The sequence below is a fragment of the Ips typographus genome, linkage group LG7, assembly GCF_016097725.1.
Source record: "Ips typographus isolate SLU linkage group LG7, UJ_Ityp_2.0, whole genome shotgun sequence".
Classification (NCBI taxonomy): Eukaryota; Metazoa; Arthropoda; class Insecta; order Coleoptera; family Curculionidae; genus Ips; species Ips typographus.
Genome location: NC_138428.1, coordinates 1,556,867 through 1,577,075, shown reverse-complemented (window position 1 = coordinate 1,577,075; position 20,209 = coordinate 1,556,867). Strand labels below are relative to the sequence as shown.

At 37.0% G+C, this 20,209-nt stretch overlaps 3 protein-coding genes across 3 annotated transcripts; 2 read left to right on the top strand and 1 right to left on the bottom strand.

The window, feature by feature from the left end:
* The first annotated feature begins 222 nt into the window (after positions 1–222).
* Positions 223–4,126, top strand: ArgRS-m (arginyl-tRNA synthetase, mitochondrial). The gene is made up of 6 exons (XM_081983189.1): positions 223–384; positions 446–1,273; positions 2,106–2,439; positions 2,499–2,623; positions 3,306–3,532; positions 3,943–4,126. The coding sequence occupies exons 1-6, from the start codon at positions 349–351 to the stop codon at positions 4,091–4,093; spliced, it is 1,701 nt and encodes a 566-aa protein (XP_081839315.1). The 5' UTR covers positions 223–348; the 3' UTR covers positions 4,094–4,126.
* A 284-nt stretch (positions 4,127–4,410) lies between these two features.
* Positions 4,411–14,665, bottom strand: msk (importin-7 msk). Its single transcript, XM_081983150.1, has 18 exons — positions 14,471–14,665; positions 14,138–14,233; positions 13,994–14,076; positions 13,804–13,936; positions 13,588–13,746; positions 13,383–13,529; positions 12,028–12,146; positions 11,189–11,360; positions 10,984–11,131; positions 10,593–10,921; positions 10,093–10,539; positions 8,046–8,468; positions 7,822–7,987; positions 7,613–7,771; positions 7,463–7,558; positions 7,244–7,408; positions 5,443–5,586; positions 4,411–4,567 (listed from the first exon to the last, which is right to left on the bottom strand). Exons 1-18 carry the CDS (start codon positions 14,552–14,554, stop codon positions 4,506–4,508), a joined length of 3,132 nt encoding a protein of 1,043 aa, XP_081839276.1. The 5' UTR covers positions 14,555–14,665; the 3' UTR covers positions 4,411–4,505.
* Positions 14,666–14,858: 193 nt separating this feature from the next.
* On the top strand, positions 14,859–19,718 carry TH1 (negative elongation factor complex member TH1). The gene is made up of 12 exons (XM_081983187.1): positions 14,859–15,073; positions 16,080–16,302; positions 16,366–16,583; positions 17,095–17,244; positions 17,302–17,432; positions 17,487–17,674; positions 17,731–17,850; positions 17,902–18,037; positions 18,941–19,151; positions 19,212–19,352; positions 19,413–19,542; positions 19,607–19,718. Exons 1-12 carry the CDS (start codon positions 15,020–15,022, stop codon positions 19,636–19,638), a joined length of 1,734 nt encoding a protein of 577 aa, XP_081839313.1. The 5' UTR covers positions 14,859–15,019; the 3' UTR covers positions 19,639–19,718.
* Positions 19,719–20,209: the final 491 nt, after the last annotated feature.

Below are 20,209 nucleotides of genomic sequence, written 5' to 3'. Positions count from 1 at the left end.
AAAGACAGATGACATGACACGCCGAGCAACTTTGCATTGATGCCAAAGTTCCGATGATAAGTTATAATTCCAATTATTCATCTATTTTTTTGAAACTCTATATTGGTATATTTATTCTAATTAGTAATTTACTAACAAATAATATTTGTCCTTCAACACTACAACAAAGTAATATAATATTATTCACTATTTTTATAAACTTAGCTAAAGCTGGCAATGTTGCTTTGTTGTGAATTAAAAAAAATTCTACTTAACCTCAAAAAATTTGAAAATTCAAAATTTCAAAACCAAAATATAAAAAAAATGAAATTACTCAAAATTCCTGCTTAAAATCACCACATTAACACAATGGCCACCAAGCTGAAACTTTACGTAGGCCGAAAAGTACAAGTCCACATTCTCAAATCTCCATACAAAATTTAAGTATCAATTTTTTTAATTGTAGATAATCGACTCCCTGGACAAATCAACCAAATTCTCCCCCGGCCATTTACAAAACCTAATCCGCGTTGGTAATCCTGAGGAAAAAGGAAAAGTCGAACTAAACCTACCACTCAACATCCTGGAAACCAACTTGGGCATTACAAATGTGAGCCACATTCTCAAAATCCAACCAGATGACATAATCCGAGACGTGCGACTAGTGCAAGACAGAGCAAACAGAAAAATCTCCTTTGAAATTGACCGAACTATTTTCGCAAAAGATGTCATGGAAAACTGCTTTCTGCCTGATCTTAACTTCAAACCCAAAAACTTAGTAATCGAGTACAGCTCACCTAATGTGGCCAAACCTTTCCACTTTGGTCACTTAAGATCCACCATCATTGGCAACTTTCTCAGTAACTTAAATAGTTTTGTCAAAAACAAAGTCACTAGACTGAACTATTTAGGAGACTGGGGCACCCAGTTTGGCTTCATTAAAGTTGGCATAGACAGCTTAAACTATGACCTAAACATGCTCAAATCCGACCCTATTAAACTGTTGTATCAGTCTTATGTACATGCTAATAAAATGGCTGAAAATGATCCCAAAGTTCTGGAGCAAGCCAAGGCAGAATTTGCAAAGCTTGAAAGTGGTTCTGTTGAAGATTTAAATTCTTGGAGGAAAATCCTTGAATTTACTAAAGAGGAACTGTCTAGGACTTATAGTAGACTGGGGGTGGTGTTTGATGAGTACAACTACGAGTCAATGTACAGTGCTAGGGATATTGGGAGTGTACTGGAACTGTTGAGGAAGAAAAATGTTTTGAAGAAGCTCAAAGATGGTAAGGAGGTATGTTATATAGCTCTTAAATTCATTTTTTAAGTTACACTTTAGTAAATAAGATTCAAAGTAAACTGTGCATCAAATAGAATAGGACAGCAAAATGAAACTGAATTTAAATTGCCAGAGCCCTCTGATGGACATTTCAAGTTACAGAAGGTCTTAATAGTGATTAGAATGTGCCAGAAAGTCTCTGACATTTTTTAAGAATCCTCTAAAGCTGTCAGAAGTCCAGAAACCTCTAAAAACTGTTTTGAAAATGCCAGAGGCCTTTGAAACATTCTGATGGACATTTCAAGTTCCAGAAGGTCTTAATAGTGATTAGAATGTGCAGAAGAATCTAAAAACTGTTTTGAAAATGCCAGAGGCCTCTTAAATATTCTGATGGACATTTCAAAGTACCAAAAGAATTTAATAGTGATTAGAATGTGCCAGAAGCCTCTGCAATTTTTTAAGAGTGCTCTAAAGTTGCCAGAAGCCTCTAAAACTGTGTTGAAGATGACAGAGGCCTCTGAAACATTCTGATGGACATTTCAAAGTTTCAGAAGGTCTTAATAGTGATTAGAATGTGCCAGAAACTTCTAAAATTTTTTAAGTCTTTTAGATTATTAGAACCTTCTGGTACTTCGAGATGTCTATTAGAATATTTCAGAGGCCTCTGGACATTAAAATGTCGGCAAGAGATACTGTAAAGGCCAGTTGACACGTGATGTTAAAATTGTAGTTTAAATTGGTAATTTATTATAAATTGTAATGAATAACTTTCAAATTCGTTTGCTGTCTCAATTTAAAAAGATCACTCTGAATATTTGTTAGATTTTCACAAAAGTCTTATTCGCAGGTAGCCGAAATCGGTAACGACCGAACAGTTTCGGTAATCAAAAGCGACGGATCTAGTTTGTACTTGACGCGGGACATAGCGGCCGCTATAGACCGTTTCGACAAGTACAAATTTGACAAAATGTACTACGTGGTCGAGAACGGCCAAAACGACCATTTCAACGCCCTGAAAAGCATCGTGCACCAACTGGACCTGCCCTGGGCCGATCGTTTGGTGCACGTGAAATTCGGCCGAATCCGAGGAATGAGCACTAGGAAAGGCACCGCCGTTTTTCTGAAAGACATCCTGGACGAGTGCAAGGACCGGGTGATCCAAAGACAGATCGAATCGCCCAGTAATATGATTTAACGTCTTTTGATATCATCTGGTTATTATTATGTTATGCGTGTTAAGCCACCAAAGTTCCGATAACCGATGTGGAGACCTCGGACGTTTTGGGAATCAGCTGCGTTATCGTCAACGATCTGAAGCAACGTCGTCAGAAGGACTACGACTTTGATTGGGATCGAGTCTTACAGGTAAAAGATTATCTTATTAACCTTTCAGAACATTAGCGTACAGATCGTTTAGAAACTAGTGTCCTAAACCTTAGAAAAATTGTTTATAATGGCTAGAGGCTTCCAAATACTACCGATAACCTCCCAAAAATTGTCAAAGCACTTTACAAGACTCTTAAATTATGTAAAATGGGAAAAAGCCTCTAAATACTATTGAAATCGTCGTAAAAACTGTCAGGGTGTTCTACAAGTGTCCTAAACCTTAGAAAAATCATTTATAATGGCCAGGCATCTAAATACTATCAAAAAACTCTTAAATTCTCTTCTATCTGAAAAACTTTTCCTGGTTTAATGGCACTCTAATTATTCCTGGTGTAACAAGCAAAGGGAGAATTAATAATCATACTAATACAGACAACACCACAAGCGCTACACTGAAACGTGCTTCGTGACGTCATACGGCACTGAAACTGAAATTCGGCTGATTTGGCGCGATGCTTAGTAGAGAAAACCTTGCAGAACCGTTTTTCGTTTGTAATTAATCAATTTAACGAAATAAAAAGGGTATGCAAAGGCCTTATTAGATCAGATTTTGATTATTCATACTACACGATCTCCCTTATCTCCTACTTTAAATCTCCCTTGATACGTAAATAACTATTACTCTCCTACAGCCCTGAATTTATGTTCGGTTTCGCTTCAGGTTAAAGGAGACACAGGAATTAAATTACAATACACTCACTGCAGATTGCACAGTTTGGAGCGGGAAAACTCGGCAATTTCTCCGGCCAGATCGTGCGATCCTGAGGTATTGAGGGAGGAAGAGGTGACGTTGCTCTTGAAAGAACTGGCCAAGTTCCAGGACGTTTTGCATTTGTGCTGTGATCAACTCGAGGCTTGCGTTTTGACCGCTTATTTGTTTCATTTATGGTAAGTGTCAGAGGATTCAAAGTTACGAAAACTGCAAAAGAACTTTTAAGAGCTTTCTAAACCTTCCGTAAGGTTCCGAAGCCTTTTAGAACATTTTGAAATCATCCAGACCGTTCTAGCATACCTCAGAACTTTGTAGGAGCTTTTAGAACTTTCCAAAAACTTCGAGAACAACCTAGAACATTTTTAAAACCTCCGGAAATTCTAGAACGTGTCTCAAATTGTTCAAACCTTTCTAGAATATTTCAGATCTTTGTGAAAGTGTTGTTTCAGAACTTAAAACCGCTCTAGTTTAGAGGTCAAAGCGATTTAGGACTGGTACTTTCACCTCGGGCTAAATTTATTTTTAGGATAACTTCTATAGAAATGACACACTTCCCATATTAAAAAATAAAGTGTTTACGTTACAGCAACCACATAAATAGAGCCTTAAAACGACTGCAAGTAAAAGGAGCCGATCCGGATGTGGCGTCTCAACGACTGTTGCTCTTCATCACAGCTAGAGAAGTGTTGCGAAATGGCATGATCATATTAGGCTTGAAACCCCTAACCAGAATGTAATTCCACTTACCTTAAATAAATTTTTTAGAGATGCACGTTATTTTTTTGCACCTACACAACAGCAATTTAGGTAATAAAGTTTCACAGTTTTAAGGTATGTTGTTTGTGATGTTTAAGTATGCTTTACTTAGATAATTTTGCAAGTTTGACAACCTAAAACTAACGCAAACAGTAGGAGACAAATAAATACAAAGCTAATTAAAGGCACTTAATTAGAATAGTCATTAGATAATATATATAATATATAAAAAAAAACATGGAGTAGTCAAAGTTAAAAAGAGATTGTTTTCTGTCCGGGTTTTTGTTAAACACTTCCATCGATTCAATAATATTTTTTTGCGTGTTTTTTTTTTAACAACATCAGTCACAACAACTTACATGTATTTACTTTATTAATTTATCACTAGAGGTTTCACGAATTACTGTCGCCGAAGTTGAAACTGGTGGGCACTGCCTGCTGCGTGAACATATAACCTAAAAAACGCCATAAAAAATAGTGAAAACGTATTTTTGTTGACTGGAATAGTATATTCCCTAAGCAAAGTATGTCTCGAACAGGGTGTCTCAAATTCGATGGTTTTACGGGGCCTCCAAAACTAGCAAAACTTTGAACCTTCATAACTCGGTCATTTGTCCACTAATCAAGAAGTTTCAGGGAATTTCATGACCTACAAGATTGCGTCAAAGTATTTTTGTTGTAAAGGGTCCCTTAAAGAAGTTATGGAGCAAAAACCGTGCGGATGCGCAAAAATGCAGTACCCCACAACTTTGAAATTTGACAACTCTGTTATTTGTCCACTAATCAAAAAAAAACCTACAGAGGTGAAGTTGTAGGCAATTTCATTGTTGCCAAATTGTACTTTAGCACGGTTTGCTGTTTTTGTTGTGACTGGAAACTGGTTTTAAAATATAATTCATGTGTATTTGCAGTTAATAGCTTGATTTCACTTTTCTCCGCCTGGAGCTGATGCCGCAAATTTTCCTGGTAAAACCATACTCGATTCAAGAATCTAGGGCCTGGTGTCCTCTGATAGAGGAAGAAGAATTTGAGACAGCCTGTACACGCGATACCTAGATATAACCAGACAGGTGTGGACAAAATACTTTGCCCAAGAGTTAAATAGTATATTTTTTCTATGAGAAACCACAGACTTTTAAAAATTCTGTAATTTTTTTTCTTTTTTTGTCTTAAGTACAGTTTCTGTGTTATATTTAACCTTAACGTCACTGTGACAAGTTTTACAACCGGTGTTTCGATTCAGAAATATAACAAAACACCAGCCAATTTTTAGTAGGACTTTACATGCGCAAAGTACCTTTATTTTACAGTAAAAAACAAACAAACATACCTCCTTGCTGTTCAATCCGCTTGCTCTCCTTGGCCGCTGCCCTTTGGGCGGCCAATATGGCAACCTCGTTGAGTGATTTCAGCTGCTGCTCGGTAAGGTTGGCGGTTAAGGCGGCGTACCACTCAGGATCTTGAGTTTGAATGGCTGGGGAAGTTTTAAAATGATCCCATCAGAAAACGTTTGAATCTTTTTGCACTTGAGTACAAATTTTTTTTTAGAAAGATTTACTAGGTTTCTCAAGATTGTTTGTGTTCCAAATTTGAGTATTTTCATTCGAATCGGAAACTATAGCAGCTGCAGAAAAGATTTAAAAAATCTCCTGCTGGATTCAGATCCGGCTTCAAATTAGTAATCGGTCATTTTGTTTTTTTGGCTCAGTGTTTGATTTGACAGCTGTCAAAGAAAATTTGGTAATTTAAATTTAGTCAGAGATAAAAATTGTAAGAACCACGTCACCTGACATTGATAATTCAATTTTTGAGCTTGCAACACTGTAAAGGTCAGTTGACATTGTCAAAAACAGTCACGTAACCTTCAAAAGGCAGTTTAAACTTTGGAAAATTGGTAAATTAAATTTAGACAGTTGTAAAACCTGAAATTGCAAAATACACGTCATGTGACTTTGATAATACAATTTTTTAGCTTGCAACACTGTAAAGGTTAGTTGATATTGTCACTGACAGTCACGTGCCCTTTAAAATGCAGTTTAAACTTTGAAAAATTGTTAAATAAAATTTAGACAGTTGTAAAACCTGAAACTGCAAAATACACGTTACGTGACTTTGATAATTCCATTTTTGAGCTTGCAACACTGTAAGGGTCAGTTGACATTGTCAAAAACAGTCACGTGACCTTCAAAACGCAGTTTAAACAATTTTGACAGTTTAAAAACTTACATTGCAAAACACACGTCACGTGACGTTGATGATGCAATTCAGAGCTTGCAACACTGTAAAGGCTAGTCGACATCTGTCAAAATTTAGTCACGTGACCTTTAAAATGTGGTTTAAACTTTAAAAAATTGGTAAATTAAATTTAGACTATTTTAGACAGTTTTAAAAGCGGAAAATATAAGAGACACGTCACGTGACTTTGATTATGCAATTTTAGAGCTTGCAACACTGTAAAGTCCATTTGACACCTGTCAAAAACAGCCATGGGACCTTAAACGTTGAAAAATTGATTACAATAATTTGTAATCAGTGTTGTTTCAACTCCATATCATGTAACAAACTTTTTACGGTAATAATTACATGTGCCTACGCTGTTCTGTTCAATTTTCAGTCAATTTAGTTATATTGATACAGTACTGCAATGTATTTATTGTATTTCGCTCAAAATTCCAATAAAAATAGCGCAAAACATTTTGAAATATACAATTAATGCCTCAAAACACTGTCAAATGCCTTGTTAATAACTCAAAATGCTTCATGTGCCTCATAATACCTCGAGTGTACACCAAAATATTTCGGCAATCTACCCCTCAAAAAAAAAACCGATAAGATGGAAAGAAAACAACTAATTATGCTAAATGTTGAAATCCTATTTTTCCATTTAAGCATTCACATGATTCCTCAGAATCCTCAACATAATTTTTGTTTTTTTTTAAAGATTTTTATACCAACAAATCTGAAGATCATTTTTCTTTTCAACACTCTTTAAGATAATTATGGAATTTTGTTTTGAAATTTAAGTAAAAATAGTGAAAAATGTCAATCTAAAAAGGACTTATTAACGTTTGCCTGAATGCATCTAAACTGTCGTTTTGTCTGAAAAATATCTGTTGGTATTAAAGACTTACTTGTGAAAACTTGTTTGAACGCAATGTACTCGTCCACATCGCAATCCTCTTCATCCAAGGGTGTAGTGTACGATTCTAGCACAGTCTCTTCGTTCGGTTCAAAGTCGGAATCATCGTCGTCTGACGTGTCGTCTACGTCATTAATAGTCCCTGTTATATTCAAACCTGAAACGCCAAAAAATGGAACAATCTGAAAAAACTTTGTCAGTTAGAAAAAACCTTTACTCTCTCCCGCTGTTACGGCCTTTTTCACCAAACTCTCCAAGTAGTCCTGTCCCTGATCGTCAATCTCATCTTCGTCCGAGCTTAATATGTCTGAAAAAACCCAAATGTGACGCTTTAAGTTAGACCAGTTCAGAAATAACCAACCTTCTCCCACGTCACCATCCTCGCTCTCGCTCTCCTCCTCTTCAGCGTCCGCTTGCGCTTTAGCCGCGTAAGCGCGCTTCAGCCCATCAAACAGCAAGATAAGGGAAGGCACGATCTTGGGCGCCATTTCGATTAAAACAGCCGGTTGCGGCCTCATACCTGTACATCCGCAATTAACCACGATACATTTCAATAACCTGCTATGTTACCTATTAAAGTGCACAGCCCTAGAACGCACAATTTTCGGTCGTGAATGCCTAAAAAGCAGTCGGTATCATGCAACCATTGCTTGATAAAGTGATTAGTAAAGTCGGGCATTTTCTGCAACACCCCAAACAAAAGCTGAGGGTTGTAGTACAATGCTGCTATCAAAACCTGTCACAGTAAGATTGTTTTACCAAAAAAGTCTCAATGGATAAACAAAGGGACTCACTTGGAGACACATCGTTCTAAGTTCGCTAGTTTTAACCTCACGTAATAAGCGCGTCGCCGCTAGTTCAACCAGCATAGGGGCAGCACTATCGATCTTGCCGCGGCATTGCAACAACACCACCTCAAGCAGCTTGGCGGCGTGAGATTCCGGATCTTCGCCGCTGTCCTTGGTCAGTATTTCCTTGCACATGTTGAAAATCGCCAACAGTCGCTTTTCGTCCGACAGAAAGGCATCCGTGTCGATTGTCACGTAGTTGTGCAAGGCGGGCATCATGTCGGTGAAGTGATCGGTCCCATTTTTCATAAACACCTGATACAACAACTCAAACACCTTCCACATGTCGGGAGATACTTGTTTGCTGGTCAGATCGTATATCAGTGCCAGGATTTCTTCGTAAAACTCTTGAACTTCATTTTGCAACACCTGGCCAAACAATAGAATCAATGAGATGCGCAATAATAGTCATTTTACTATGCAGAGTGAGCCAAATTAGTATGTATAGTATGGGGATTTTGTTTATCTTTGGAGACAAAGTTATACCCTGTTTCCAGATTGTTTTTAACACTGCATTTTAAAAATTACCTTTACGTGGAAGTCTCAAATCAGGCGCAAATTCATTCTACAGGATTCAGTCTTCCGCTGGGTTAAATAAAATAATTTAGGTTAAGGTGTTTGACATGTCAGTAACTTTTCCACATTTTGAAGAGCATTCTTAGTATACTCTTCTCTGAAAATGTAGGGGGAGGCCTCTGGCACTTTTTAGAAGGGTCTCAATAGCATTTAGAAGTTTATGGAACTTTCAAAATGGTCCTAGAGGCTTCTGGCAATTTAAAACAGCTCAGGGAAAGTTTAAAACAGTTGTAAAAGGCTCTGGAAGACTGTCAATAGCATTTAAAGGTCTTTGGCACAATCAAAACAGTCCTAGAGGCCTCTGACGATTTAAAACCGCTCTGAGAAAGTTTAAAACAGTTGTAAAAAGCTCTGGAAGGGTGTCAATAGCATTTAAAGGTTTTTGGCACATTCAAAACGGTCCCAGAGACCTCTGACAATTTAAAACAGCTCAGGGAAAGTTTAAAACAGTTGTAAAAGGCTCTGGAAGGGTGTCAATAGCATTTAAAGGTCTTTGGCACATTCAAAACGGTCCTAGAGGCCTCTGACAAACAGTTCTGGGAAAGTTAAAGACAGCTGCAGAGGACTCTGGTACTTTTTCAAGATTTTTGACCTGGGTTCTCCCCTTTGAAAGTAGAAAACTGGTTTGAAGGCTTTTAAAATAGTTTTCATGCTTTTCAAACAAGTTTCAAGACTTCACTGTTGAAAATTGACCTTAATTGCTTAAAATCCAACTTCTGGGAGCTTTTTCAAGAGTTTTGACCTAAAAATTAGCCGAATAGAAAACCGATTTAAAGGCTTAAACTGCGTCTTTGAAGACAATTTTCATGATTTTCAGACAAATTTCAAAACTTCTCTGCTGAAAACTGACCTAAAAGGCTTAAAATCCATCTTTAGAGAGCATTTTCAAGATTTTTTACTTGATTTTGACTCTTTGAAGGTAGAAGACTAATCCGACGGGTCAAACTTTGTCTTTTAAAATAGTTTTTATGATTTTCAAATAAGTTTCAAGACTTCACTGTTAAAAATTGACCTGAAATTCTTAAAATCCAACTGCTAAGTGCTTTTTTAAGATTTTTGACCTCTTTGGAGGTACAAAATTGATCTGAAGGAATATTCATGATTTTCAGACAAGTTTCAAGACTCCACTGTTGAAAATTAACCTAAAAACGTAAAATCCAACTTATAATAAAGCTTTTTCAAAATGTTTGACCTGATTTCAAACCTTTAAAGGTAGAAAACTGATTCCCAGAAACATGATGTTAAGACAAGTTTCAGGACTTATATTAGGCAAATATAATGTTTGGTGTGTCAATGTGTTGCTATTAAGTGAATGTAGAAGGACATTATCATTTCAACTAAATTTCATTTAGACTTTTTTTTAAATAAAATATTAAGTTCCGTAAAAAGATTAATGTAATAAATAAAGAAAACTTACGTGCGCGATCACCTGGAGCACGATGGGTTCAAGCAAACGCATCACCTCCGGCTGTTCGTCCATCACAGTGAGCAGTGTTTCAATGGTGTTGAGCAATCCCATGGCGGTGATAGCCTTATCGTCCGAACCTTCATCCGTATCTAAGACTTGATTGAAAGTACTGGCCAAATGTTGGCAGATCTCGACCGCGATCGGAGCCAATTGTTGCGTGAACACGCACACCAACTTCTGCATCACCCCGGTCACGTCCTCGTTCTCCGTTTCTCTGATTATGGTCAGCAGTTCTAGGGCGATCTGCTTCACTTGAGGTTCGATGTACTTGTGACTACGGTCTTGGTAGTTCAGTAAGGATTGCAACGCAACCGCGGCTTCCACTTTGACCGGGAGGTCTTTGTCAAACTGTAGTGCACGCACAGTTAAGTTCACGGTCTCCATCAGTACAGTTTCCTGATTATCAGTGATCAGTCATAAAGAAACCAAGCACACACTCAGCTACAAACCTGTTTGAATTCGTACTCGGCAAAATAATGGAGTACCCAACAGGCGCGCGCTCTCATGTGGCCCCGGTCGCTATTAAACTCGGGAAAAACGTATTTAATGAACAACTGGTCCAACTGGTCCCTGTACGGTTTCTTCTTGAGAAGCACGTCAGCCAAGGAGCCGACCATATGCAATGCACCATCCTTTTGCGCCGGCTCCGTGGCCGGATTGTTGAGCACCTGGTTGAGTAGCGCCATCGTTTTGCCCAACATCTCCTTCCTCTTCTTGCAGGACGAGTGAAGGAGCGTCCGGGAAGCGATGACCGGTGAAACAAAGTCTTCAAACACATCTGCACCGGCAAATTTCAATCAAAACTCCACTTAATTTACCATCACCACTAGAAAACATTACCAAACTTGACTCTAATATATTCATGCGGATCGACGGTCCATAATTCGTGATCTTCGGCCGAGTAACTCATTAGAGGGAACAAAACGTCCTGGATGATTGCCGGCATGTGCGGTTTTAAAATCTTCCACGTGTGAGCGTGGGACACAGCCTAAATTATTCAATCCATCAGATTTCTACACCGAAAATGTCACTCTCTCTAACTAACCTGGTTTAGATAGTTTAAGGTTTGTTGTAAGACACGCGGAGGTACCCAATGACCGCCGCGGTATCCGTCTAAGACGCGGAGCAACACCTCCAAAATGCCAGTACTAAAGGTTTGAAGGTACCATTCCGCAAAGTCGTTATATTCCTTGGACACGTGACCAGGAGATCCGTACCTGAACTCAGAGGGAATATACAGAGGGTGTTTCAGAGTTGTTGTGACAAAAGCCTAGGGGAGATTCTCCTGACAAAATCAAGTATACAGTTCAAGAGAACGGGTCCGCAAGTGCTTTGCTCTCGAGATACAGGGTGTTCAATTTCTTTGTATCTCCCCTAGGCTTTTGTCACAACATCTCTTAAACACCCTGTAGATTATAGTTGAAATGTTAATTTTTTGAGAATGACGTCATTTTTTTGCATCTTTGTTTCTCATATATCAAACGAACAATTTTAGCAAAAAAGACATGTTGTCCCCAAGAATGTGTGGTCAGAAAAACCAAAATAACTACATTTATGAAGAACACAATGAGAGATCAAATTAATGTACGCTAAAATAAAATTATTATGTATTGTAGGAATGGAAATTTTACAAAAAGAATTATTGGACCAAATTGGAGAACATTTAAAAGCTTCCAGGGCCATTTCTGCCTTGCAAATATGATCCAAACTATTGGTTTTAAATGGAAATGGACCAATAACTATATAACTAGTCACGACTGGAAAATCAGTCAGTAATCTTAGTAAAAGTCAAAAAACTGTTAATTACCAAGCTGTGATTTAGGTTAGTATGTGGTTTTTTTTAGTAGTTTTTTAAAACTAGATACACAAATTCATATTGCTCACCTTTCAAACATTCGACATAAAATGTGAAGCGCCCACTTTTTGCATTTCCACCACGGTAAATCGGGTCGTTCATCCTCGTCCGGTTGCAGGGCGGCTGGCGGCACAGGTCTTTCCACTACCTACATTCAAGCTATTTTCTTAGTAACAATTCTCCAAGAAAACCAGTATTTTATAACAAAAAAAGTGTATTCATCCTACTAAACCAAAAAATTCAGTAATTTGAAAAGGAAAGGTATAGCAAAAAAATAAATGGAGGTTGTCTAGAGTTTGTTTTGCAAGAAGTGGAATATCCTTAGAATGGCAAACCGTATAGACGTATGCCCCTATTAATAAACGATGCTTAACCTAACCTACGTCAAACTACATTGTCAACTGACAGATGTACCCCTCACGTAAATAATCTTAATCTCTGGTTTCTATGTTTCTTTGCTTTTGAAACAAAACATTAAACGTACCATAACCCATGACTGGTGTCCTTATTTGGCACGTGCTAACTTGATTAATATGACAGTTAGAAGGTTCTTTCAAACGTCAAAATGTAGCTCATAACTTCAGCTTTCTTTCATCTCAACACATTTTTTTTTTAAATTACAAATAACCGAAATATTGATTGAGAAATATAGCAGTGCAAGTTAATAATAATAATTAGTTATTTACTACTTTTCAAGTACAATGGATTCGTTTGATGATGATTTAGATATACTTGATTTCTTTGAAAACGGTTTTCCAAAGAAAGTGCATGAAAGGTTTACTCATTTTTTCACACCAAAATTTTTATATTTTTGACGCTTTTGCAGATTGTTGTAAGTCACCTTTAGAAGGTTTAAATATTTAATTTTCTTCAGGTATCAAAAAGATTTAATTACAGCAAAAACAACAAATTTTACTATGATTCAAATTTGTTTGAAATAAGCCACTATCTTAATGGGTTTTGCATAAGAACTGAGAATAATTTAAAGCAACAATTGACCAAAATAACATCTTTCTTTGTTATTAAACAAATTAAGAAACTACACATTTTTTCCAAAAGGATCTTTTTGACCAATCAGCAGATTGTTGTAAAATCCATTTTTAAAAGGTTTAAATATTTTATTTTCTGAAAATAAAAAGGTAAATAAAAATACAACAAAAACAAGTGCAAATGGTTATTAGGACCTAAACACTACATACTCTTGCTTGGTAAACCTCTTTTCATTGACAGCTTTAACTTAAAAGTTTGATAAGTAGAAAAATAAAATCACATTGAACTCAAAACTACAATCAATTTAGTTATTCACATTAAATTGTACCATTTCAATTTTTTCAACGCAAAAACAAAACAAGTTATGCTTTAATTAAAACAAATTTCCATTTACCTGCCTACAAACTTCCATCCATTGTGCAAATGCTTCTTTACTGATCAAATCAAGAGGCAAGATATACTGAGTCAGCGCAAAGTATACCTTCAAACCTTCTTTTTGTAGCAAAACTGACTGTTCAGAAGGATCAACCAACAGTCTGACCTAAAAACACTCAACCCTGTTTTCACTGTTCAAAACAATAAAATTATTTGAAAACCACCTCTAACTGGTACAATTGTGGCAGCAACAAATTCATTGCTTCATGTAAAGGCCCTCTTTCTTCTGCCTTTTTGTATTCAAAATTTTTTACTAACTGATACAGACATAGTAAGGAACCATGCCAACATGTAGGGTCTGGGTTTGATAAGTAAACACTAATCTAAAATCATAAATATTTGTGAAAACTGCACTAACTCAAGGTTTAAAGAAAACAAACTTTGTCTACAATTTGAGTCCATCTTCCAGGGAAGTCATGTTTGACCATATTATTGACACAAGTACACAGTTGGGTCCTGATTAGATCAGGGGCATGAACCACAGCATCCACTATACTATCTCTGATTAAAGCTCTAGAAAATGCCCAAATATTAAATACACACAAATTGAACTATTATTACAGTATGAACCTGTCTTGTTCATGCAAAGCAAATGGAACTGGTTGTCCATTTTCTGGTTCTCGGTCCTGCCAACTGGTTGATATGAGATTTTTCTGCACAAAAGTACAAATAGTGTTTTACAACTTCTAATCACTGACTAATCAAATCACTTACTAAATAAATAGCCCCAGCTTGTCGCACTGGCATTTCACAGTCAGCCATCATGATAACTTGCAGAAGAGCGGGTGCAAATCCGATTATTTTGTGAATCTACATAATAAAAATGTGTGAAGAAGAGTGTCTCAAACCCATAATTTAAACACCCTGTATAATAACATTCACAAGACCTCTAGGGAGGTTTGGTTTTTCAGTAACTGCAGATTTAACGTATTACACAGTCTAATTACAGTGTAGCGGTATGAAATACAAGAGAAAAACAACTAAAGTACATTTTAATGTGAACACAAAATAGTCATGCCGCCTAATCCGAGCACATGTTTTTCCTACCTGATCCAGCTGCGTTTCGGCTTGCTGGCGCTGATCCGGGCAAATGGTGGCCCGCAAAAGATCTATCACTTTCCTGATTTCCATTTTGTAGGACACTGGTAATAATATAAACTATTTTTTGCTGGATTTTCCGGAAAACTTCGGAAATGCCTCAGCAAGATGCTGGATGGATGACTTTTCCCCGCACTTCTCTCTATTGTTTAAGAAAGTCGCGACGTTGTCGCGTGGATTAAGACAGAAACATGGCCCACTGTCAAAACTAGACCAGTTGCTATCTTTTTCTATCACACTAAGAGTATCTCGTTTTTCTTGTTCCAGAAAGAGTTGGTCCGTTGGCAACGTTGCCTATGACTAGAATAATTTGACACATGTCATTACTAACGACTTTCGACAGCTCTACATCCAAGATGGCGTTCCGGCTTGTTTAGTTTAAAACAGTAAACAAAAACAATGTTGTAAATTTGTATGTTTTGGTTATTTAATATTGTCTAAATTTGTCCGATAGTCAGATTAATGTGTGTGTAAGTGTAGTCTAAACAATTTAGAGACATGGAGGTAGAATACGATGACCGGCCCTGGGACAATGGGGACCCTGATAATGAGGCAAGTAAACATGCTAGTTTTCTATACAGTTTTATTTAATCTTCAACTATACTAAAGTATAGTGTTTAATACAGTTAAGTAACTGACCAACTGTATCTATTCATTTGATACAGTGCTTAAATCAGACATTTTTTCACTCCAAGTGGGTTTTACAGGAAAGGACAGCCAGGGAGTGATTCTGGTAGTTCAAACTTGACACACTGCTTTTCTCCCTGACTGTACCAGATTTTGTCTGTTTTTCAGGTTGGATAGGAAATTTAATGAGGATTCCAAAAATGTGCTTAAATCAGTCACTTTCTCACTCTAAGTGGGTTTTACAGACGATTTTGTTTCTGACTGTTCTTTCAAACTGTGTTTTTGGCAGTTCAAACTTTCAAATCATTTTTCTGCCTGACTGTACTAAATTTTATAGTGTGTTTTCATGTTACTGGATAGAAAACTTAATGAGGATTCCAAAAATGTGCTTAAAACAATCATTTTCTCACTCCAAGTGGGTTTGACAAGCAATTTTGTTCCTGACTGTCAAACTATGCTCAAAAGTTCCAAAAATCAGGGTTTAGAAGAGTTTTCTTGCAGTATTCAATACAAAACGCGCTTCTGAGATTTATGACAGTAGTCACGTGACTGCCTAGCTAAATTTTTCCCCAATACCACCTGATATCTATGACTAATGTCCAAACTCTCAAAATGTACCTAGAATTTGCAAAAATTACAGTTTTCGAAACAAGACGTGTTTCTGAGATTTATGACAGTTATTTTGACAATTGTCAGTAAATCACTGGTAAATTACAAATTGTTTAAATAATAATTGCGTAATAAAAATACGTTTTATTTGAAATTCCAAATTTGCCTTTACTTCTCAAAGAGGGCGCTAGAATAATAAAACACGTTCTCCTACCTAGAGTTTCAGATTTTTATCATTTAAACAAAATCAAACTTTACTTTTGAAAAACCGACACTTTACTTCCTTAATAATCACTTTTGGTATTAAATTTATTTTCTACAGTTGGAGGGCCTGGAAGAAACAGAGTCACCAGAACAAATCCTGGCCGATTGTGCGGTCAAATTTGCAACCCCCGATTACATTATGGAACCGGGCATATTCTCGCAATTAAAACGCTATTTTCAAGCAGGCGGCAATCCATTGCAAGTAATTGAGGAGCTGTCGCACAACTACACCGCCGTAGCTCAAATGGCTAACTTGATAGCCGAATGGCTGATTATCGGGGGTAATGCACCGTCCGTTTTAACTCTACCAGAACTGTTATTAATTTGTGTGTTTGGTTTGAAAGGGGTTAAAGTGCAGGACGTGCAAGCCATGGTGGAAAACCATTTGAAGGAAATGATTTTGAAATCTTTTGACCCTAAAAAGGCCGATACCATCTTCACCGAAGAGGGTGAGACTCCGGCTTGGTTGACTCAGTTGATTGAACATCCCACTTGGAGATCTTTAATATATCGATTGGCGGAAGAGTATCCTGACTGTTTAATGTTGAATTTTACTATCAAGGTAAGTTTTTTTTGGAAATTCTTATTTTCTTTTTCAGGTTGATTATTATTTATATTTTGCCTATTTTTGACTAGTGCCGCCATGCCTTTACAGTGTTACCAGCTTAAAAATTGAATTTCATTTCATTAAAATTTTGACCACTGTCAAAATTTGAGATTTCCATTCCAGTCACTTTGAAAGCGCTTCATTCGGTTATTTTCACAATTATCGTGTTGATTTTTTTACCATAATGTAGTCTAGAGAGTCCTCTACAACAGTCAAGTGACGTGTTTTTACGAAAAATGTCAACTGTCCGAGTTATGGGACGAAAATTTCTGAGTTGTACTGGCAGGTTGAGATTTTCACTCCTGTCACTTGACAGCGCATAATTCGGTTATTTTGACAGTTATTGAGTTGATTTTTTTACCAAATTGTAAGCCGTAAAATTCTCTATAAATCACTTGATATAGTGTTTGTAGTACAATTGTCAAATAAGCGAGAATCATGATTACTTATTTGAGGTTTGTTGTAGTTAATATCAGACGCGGGATTTCAAGGAGAAATCACTAGCATATCGACTGCAGCTCAGCAACTTGAGGTTTTTTCTAGAGTATTAAAAACTTCTATAACTAGTTTCCTGACTAATCCCGAAGAGTGGCAGAAAACCAGTCAAGAGTGCGCGGTTAGTATTAGAAACTAGCTGCAGTTTCCAATGATTAATTTAAAATGTTTGTCCTAGAAAATGGTGTGTCACGGACAACACACGTACGTGTACAGCCAACTGGTAATTCACATATTAGCTAGAGAAAACAAGGGAGGATCCAGTATGAAACGGTTGTCTCAAGAAATAATGAAATGCGCTCAAAAAAAGTTTGTTAACCCTGCAATTTAGTCAGGTGGATGCTATAATTTATGTGTTTTTAGTGGAAACGACATTACTCCCATAACAATGGCTCTGAACGGGGCTTCGGCCTACCCGTTAGCTTGCCAAGCTTTGAGCGCCATGTTATCCAAAAACACTCTAAACCCCGCAGATATTTCGGTGCTGTTTAAGACCTACAACTCACCGGATCCACCTCCGCTTGATTTAATCCGTACTCCACAGTTTTTGGGTGAGTTTTCGCTTGCATTTGTAACCGTGTTGTATTCTTATGTGGTTTCGGTGTAGAACTGCTGGTTGACGCGCTTTTCAAACCCGGCGTTAAGCTCAATCCCGACCACAAACCGAAATACATCCACTTATTAGCCTATGCGGCTAGTGTTAGTGAAGTACAGCCGAAAAAACAAGGTAAGAACGGGGATTTTTAAGGAAAATCAGTGTTGAGTGTTGTTGAAACAGGTCAGAAGAGGGTGTGCAACAAGGATGAACTGCAACCAACCGTCCGAGCGATAGAGACGGTGCATACGATTTGTAACGGCAACAAGGGTAGCAGCGAATTGATGGCTGATCTTGCCACCATTTATCAATCATTACGGTAAGTTAGTGCAATTACGTTACAATTTATTTTTGGTTTTTGAACAGACATTATATTAACTTTGTTTTGGTGCAGTCACTTGGTTAAAGTCCTGTAACTTCCAAGATTAATGAGGGAGATTTATGAACATTTTACAGCCCAATCTTATGCCGTTTCAACATTTGCTGTCTTATTGCCTTAAAATTGATGTTCAAAGTGTTTAACTTTCTTTAATTTACCAAAATTTGACGTTTTAAGTGTCTTGAAACTCTGTTACTGTCTTGAGAATGTTAAATTTGAAGTTCTAAGCTTTGTTACTGTCTTGAAGCTATCTTACAGTATTCAAATGATGCTGAAAGCTTTACTAGTATGTTGAAACTCTTCAAATTGCTATAATTATTCTGGTAAAGTTAATAACCGTCTTGAAGCTGTCTTATTGCCTTAAAATTGTTAGAAGCGATCTTCAAAACGTTTTACTCTCTTTAATTTGCCAAAATTTAACGTTTCAAGTGTCTTGCAACTCTGTTACTGTCTTGAGATGGTTAAATTTCAAGTTCTAAGCTTTATTTCTGCCTTGAAACTATCTTACAGCCTTCAAAACGTCTTCAAATGATTCTGAAAGCTTTACTGGTGTCAGGAAGCTTTACTTATTGTCTTCAAATTGCTATAATGGTCCTGCTAAGTTTAGTAACTGTCTTGAAACTGTCTTAAAACGTCTTCAAATGATGCTGAAAGCTTAGAACAATTGTATAAAATGGTCAGAGTCATTAACATCACATAACGAGTATTAATTTCCTAAGTTCCAAGTTTGATCAAAATTGCTCCAACATTCTGACAGCTATCACAAATATGTGCTATCGAATGGTGAATTATTGACATTTAAAACTGGACCACTATTCAATAAGTAAAAGCGTTTTCACGCAGTTTTCCTGTGGTATCATTGGGTGTGATACGATGGGTGGAATGTACCGTAACCGAGCCGAGCTACTTCAAACTGTCGACGGAACACACCCCAATCCACTTGGCTCTCTTGGACGAGGTGGTTACGTGTCATCTGTTGTTACACAACCAAGTTTTGGAACTGCTGATTCGGCTGTTCGAGTCCAAACAAGACGAACTGGAGATTTTAGTTCAGGTGACCGTGATTCTGTCCGGTAAAAGTGATTTTTGACTAAATTTTTGGTCTACTCTACAGCTGGAAATGCGAAAAATGGTTTTGGACCGGATGGTTAACTTGTTGTGTTCCGGCTGTGTTGTTCCTGTGGTCAAGTACATCAAACAGTGTTGGCAACGCGGCGACACCGACATTTCGTTGATCCGATACTTTGTCACTGAGGTAATTCAGGATTATCCGACAAACCAAAGTCTTACAAACTGATTTTGGATTCATTTTCAGGTGCTGGAGACCATAGGGCCGCCGTACAGTACCGAATTCGTTCACTTGTTCATGCCGATGGTGGAAAATGACGAAATCACCGGTACTATGCGCGGTGACGGAGAAAACGATCCAGTATCAGAGTTTATCGGTATGTTTTTCAATTTAAGGTCAATTTTATTTAGTCCGGTTAACTTTCATTATTTATTTTACAGTTTACTGCAAAGCAAACTACGCTCAACTCTAACATGACAGTTATGAGTGAGTCGGTAAGTGTTTAAATCTAAATTAGTTGATAAAATAGTGAATATAATGTTTTTGTTACAATTTTCTGCGTTTGATATTTTTATTTCAAAGTAAACCTGTTGAAAACGGGGTGTTCCTTAATGACCTACAAAGGTGAAAGTAAACTTAGTAATTTACACCCTGTATATTTTCTGATTAATTGAAAATATAATAAGATGACAATTTTGGGTTAGCCGTTTTCAAATTATTGGCATTTAAAGATTGTGATTTTATTGTTTTTTAAAATCACAATTGTCACGAATATAGTAGCACCAACTGTCAAATTACGTCATTGTGACATCACATTCGCTCTGCTCGCCGGCCATAATCTAAATTCAATTGTTTTTTTCTGGTTAAGGTTTAAATAACACACATATGTGATAATGTTTATGGTTAATTGGTGCAGAAGGTCTATTTTCAACTTTTCGCCGAATGGAATCTTGAATGTGACTTTATTTAAGGTCAAAATGTTGCTCTGAAGGCTACGTAATCATTTTTGCGACTACAAGAGATTTCTGTAGGTCACGTGATTT

What these genes read in the sequence shown, in the direction of transcription:
- ArgRS-m (XM_081983189.1), top strand. Translation starts at nt 349, where the DNA reads ATGGCCACCAAGCTGAAACTTTACGTAGGCCGAAAA. An exon ending in AGCTCAAAGATGGTAAGGAG is followed by an intron (nt 1,274 to 2,105) that starts GTATGTTATATA and finishes TCTTATTCGCAG; the next exon opens with GTAGCCGAAATCGGTAACGA. An exon ending in AAGACAGATCGAATCGCCCA is followed by an intron (nt 2,440 to 2,498) that starts GTAATATGATTT and finishes ATGCGTGTTAAG; the next exon opens with CCACCAAAGTTCCGATAACC.
- msk (XM_081983150.1), bottom strand. Translation starts at nt 14,554, where the DNA reads ATGGAAATCAGGAAAGTGATAGATCTTTTGCGGGCCACCATTTGCCCG. An exon ending in CACAATTGTACCAGTTAGAG is followed by an intron (nt 13,530 to 13,587) that starts GTGGTTTTCAAA and finishes GAGTGTTTTTAG; the next exon opens with GTCAGACTGTTGGTTGATCC. An exon ending in TTATGTCGAATGTTTGAAAG is followed by an intron (nt 11,361 to 12,027) that starts GTGAGCAATATG and finishes CTCTGAGTTCAG; the next exon opens with GTACGGATCTCCTGGTCACG.
- TH1 (XM_081983187.1), top strand. Translation starts at nt 15,020, where the DNA reads ATGGAGGTAGAATACGATGACCGGCCCTGGGACAATGGGGACCCTGAT. An exon ending in AGTACAGCCGAAAAAACAAG is followed by an intron (nt 17,851 to 17,901) that starts GTAAGAACGGGG and finishes TTGTTGAAACAG; the next exon opens with GTCAGAAGAGGGTGTGCAAC. An exon ending in AACTGGAGATTTTAGTTCAG is followed by an intron (nt 19,152 to 19,211) that starts GTGACCGTGATT and finishes TCTACTCTACAG; the next exon opens with CTGGAAATGCGAAAAATGGT.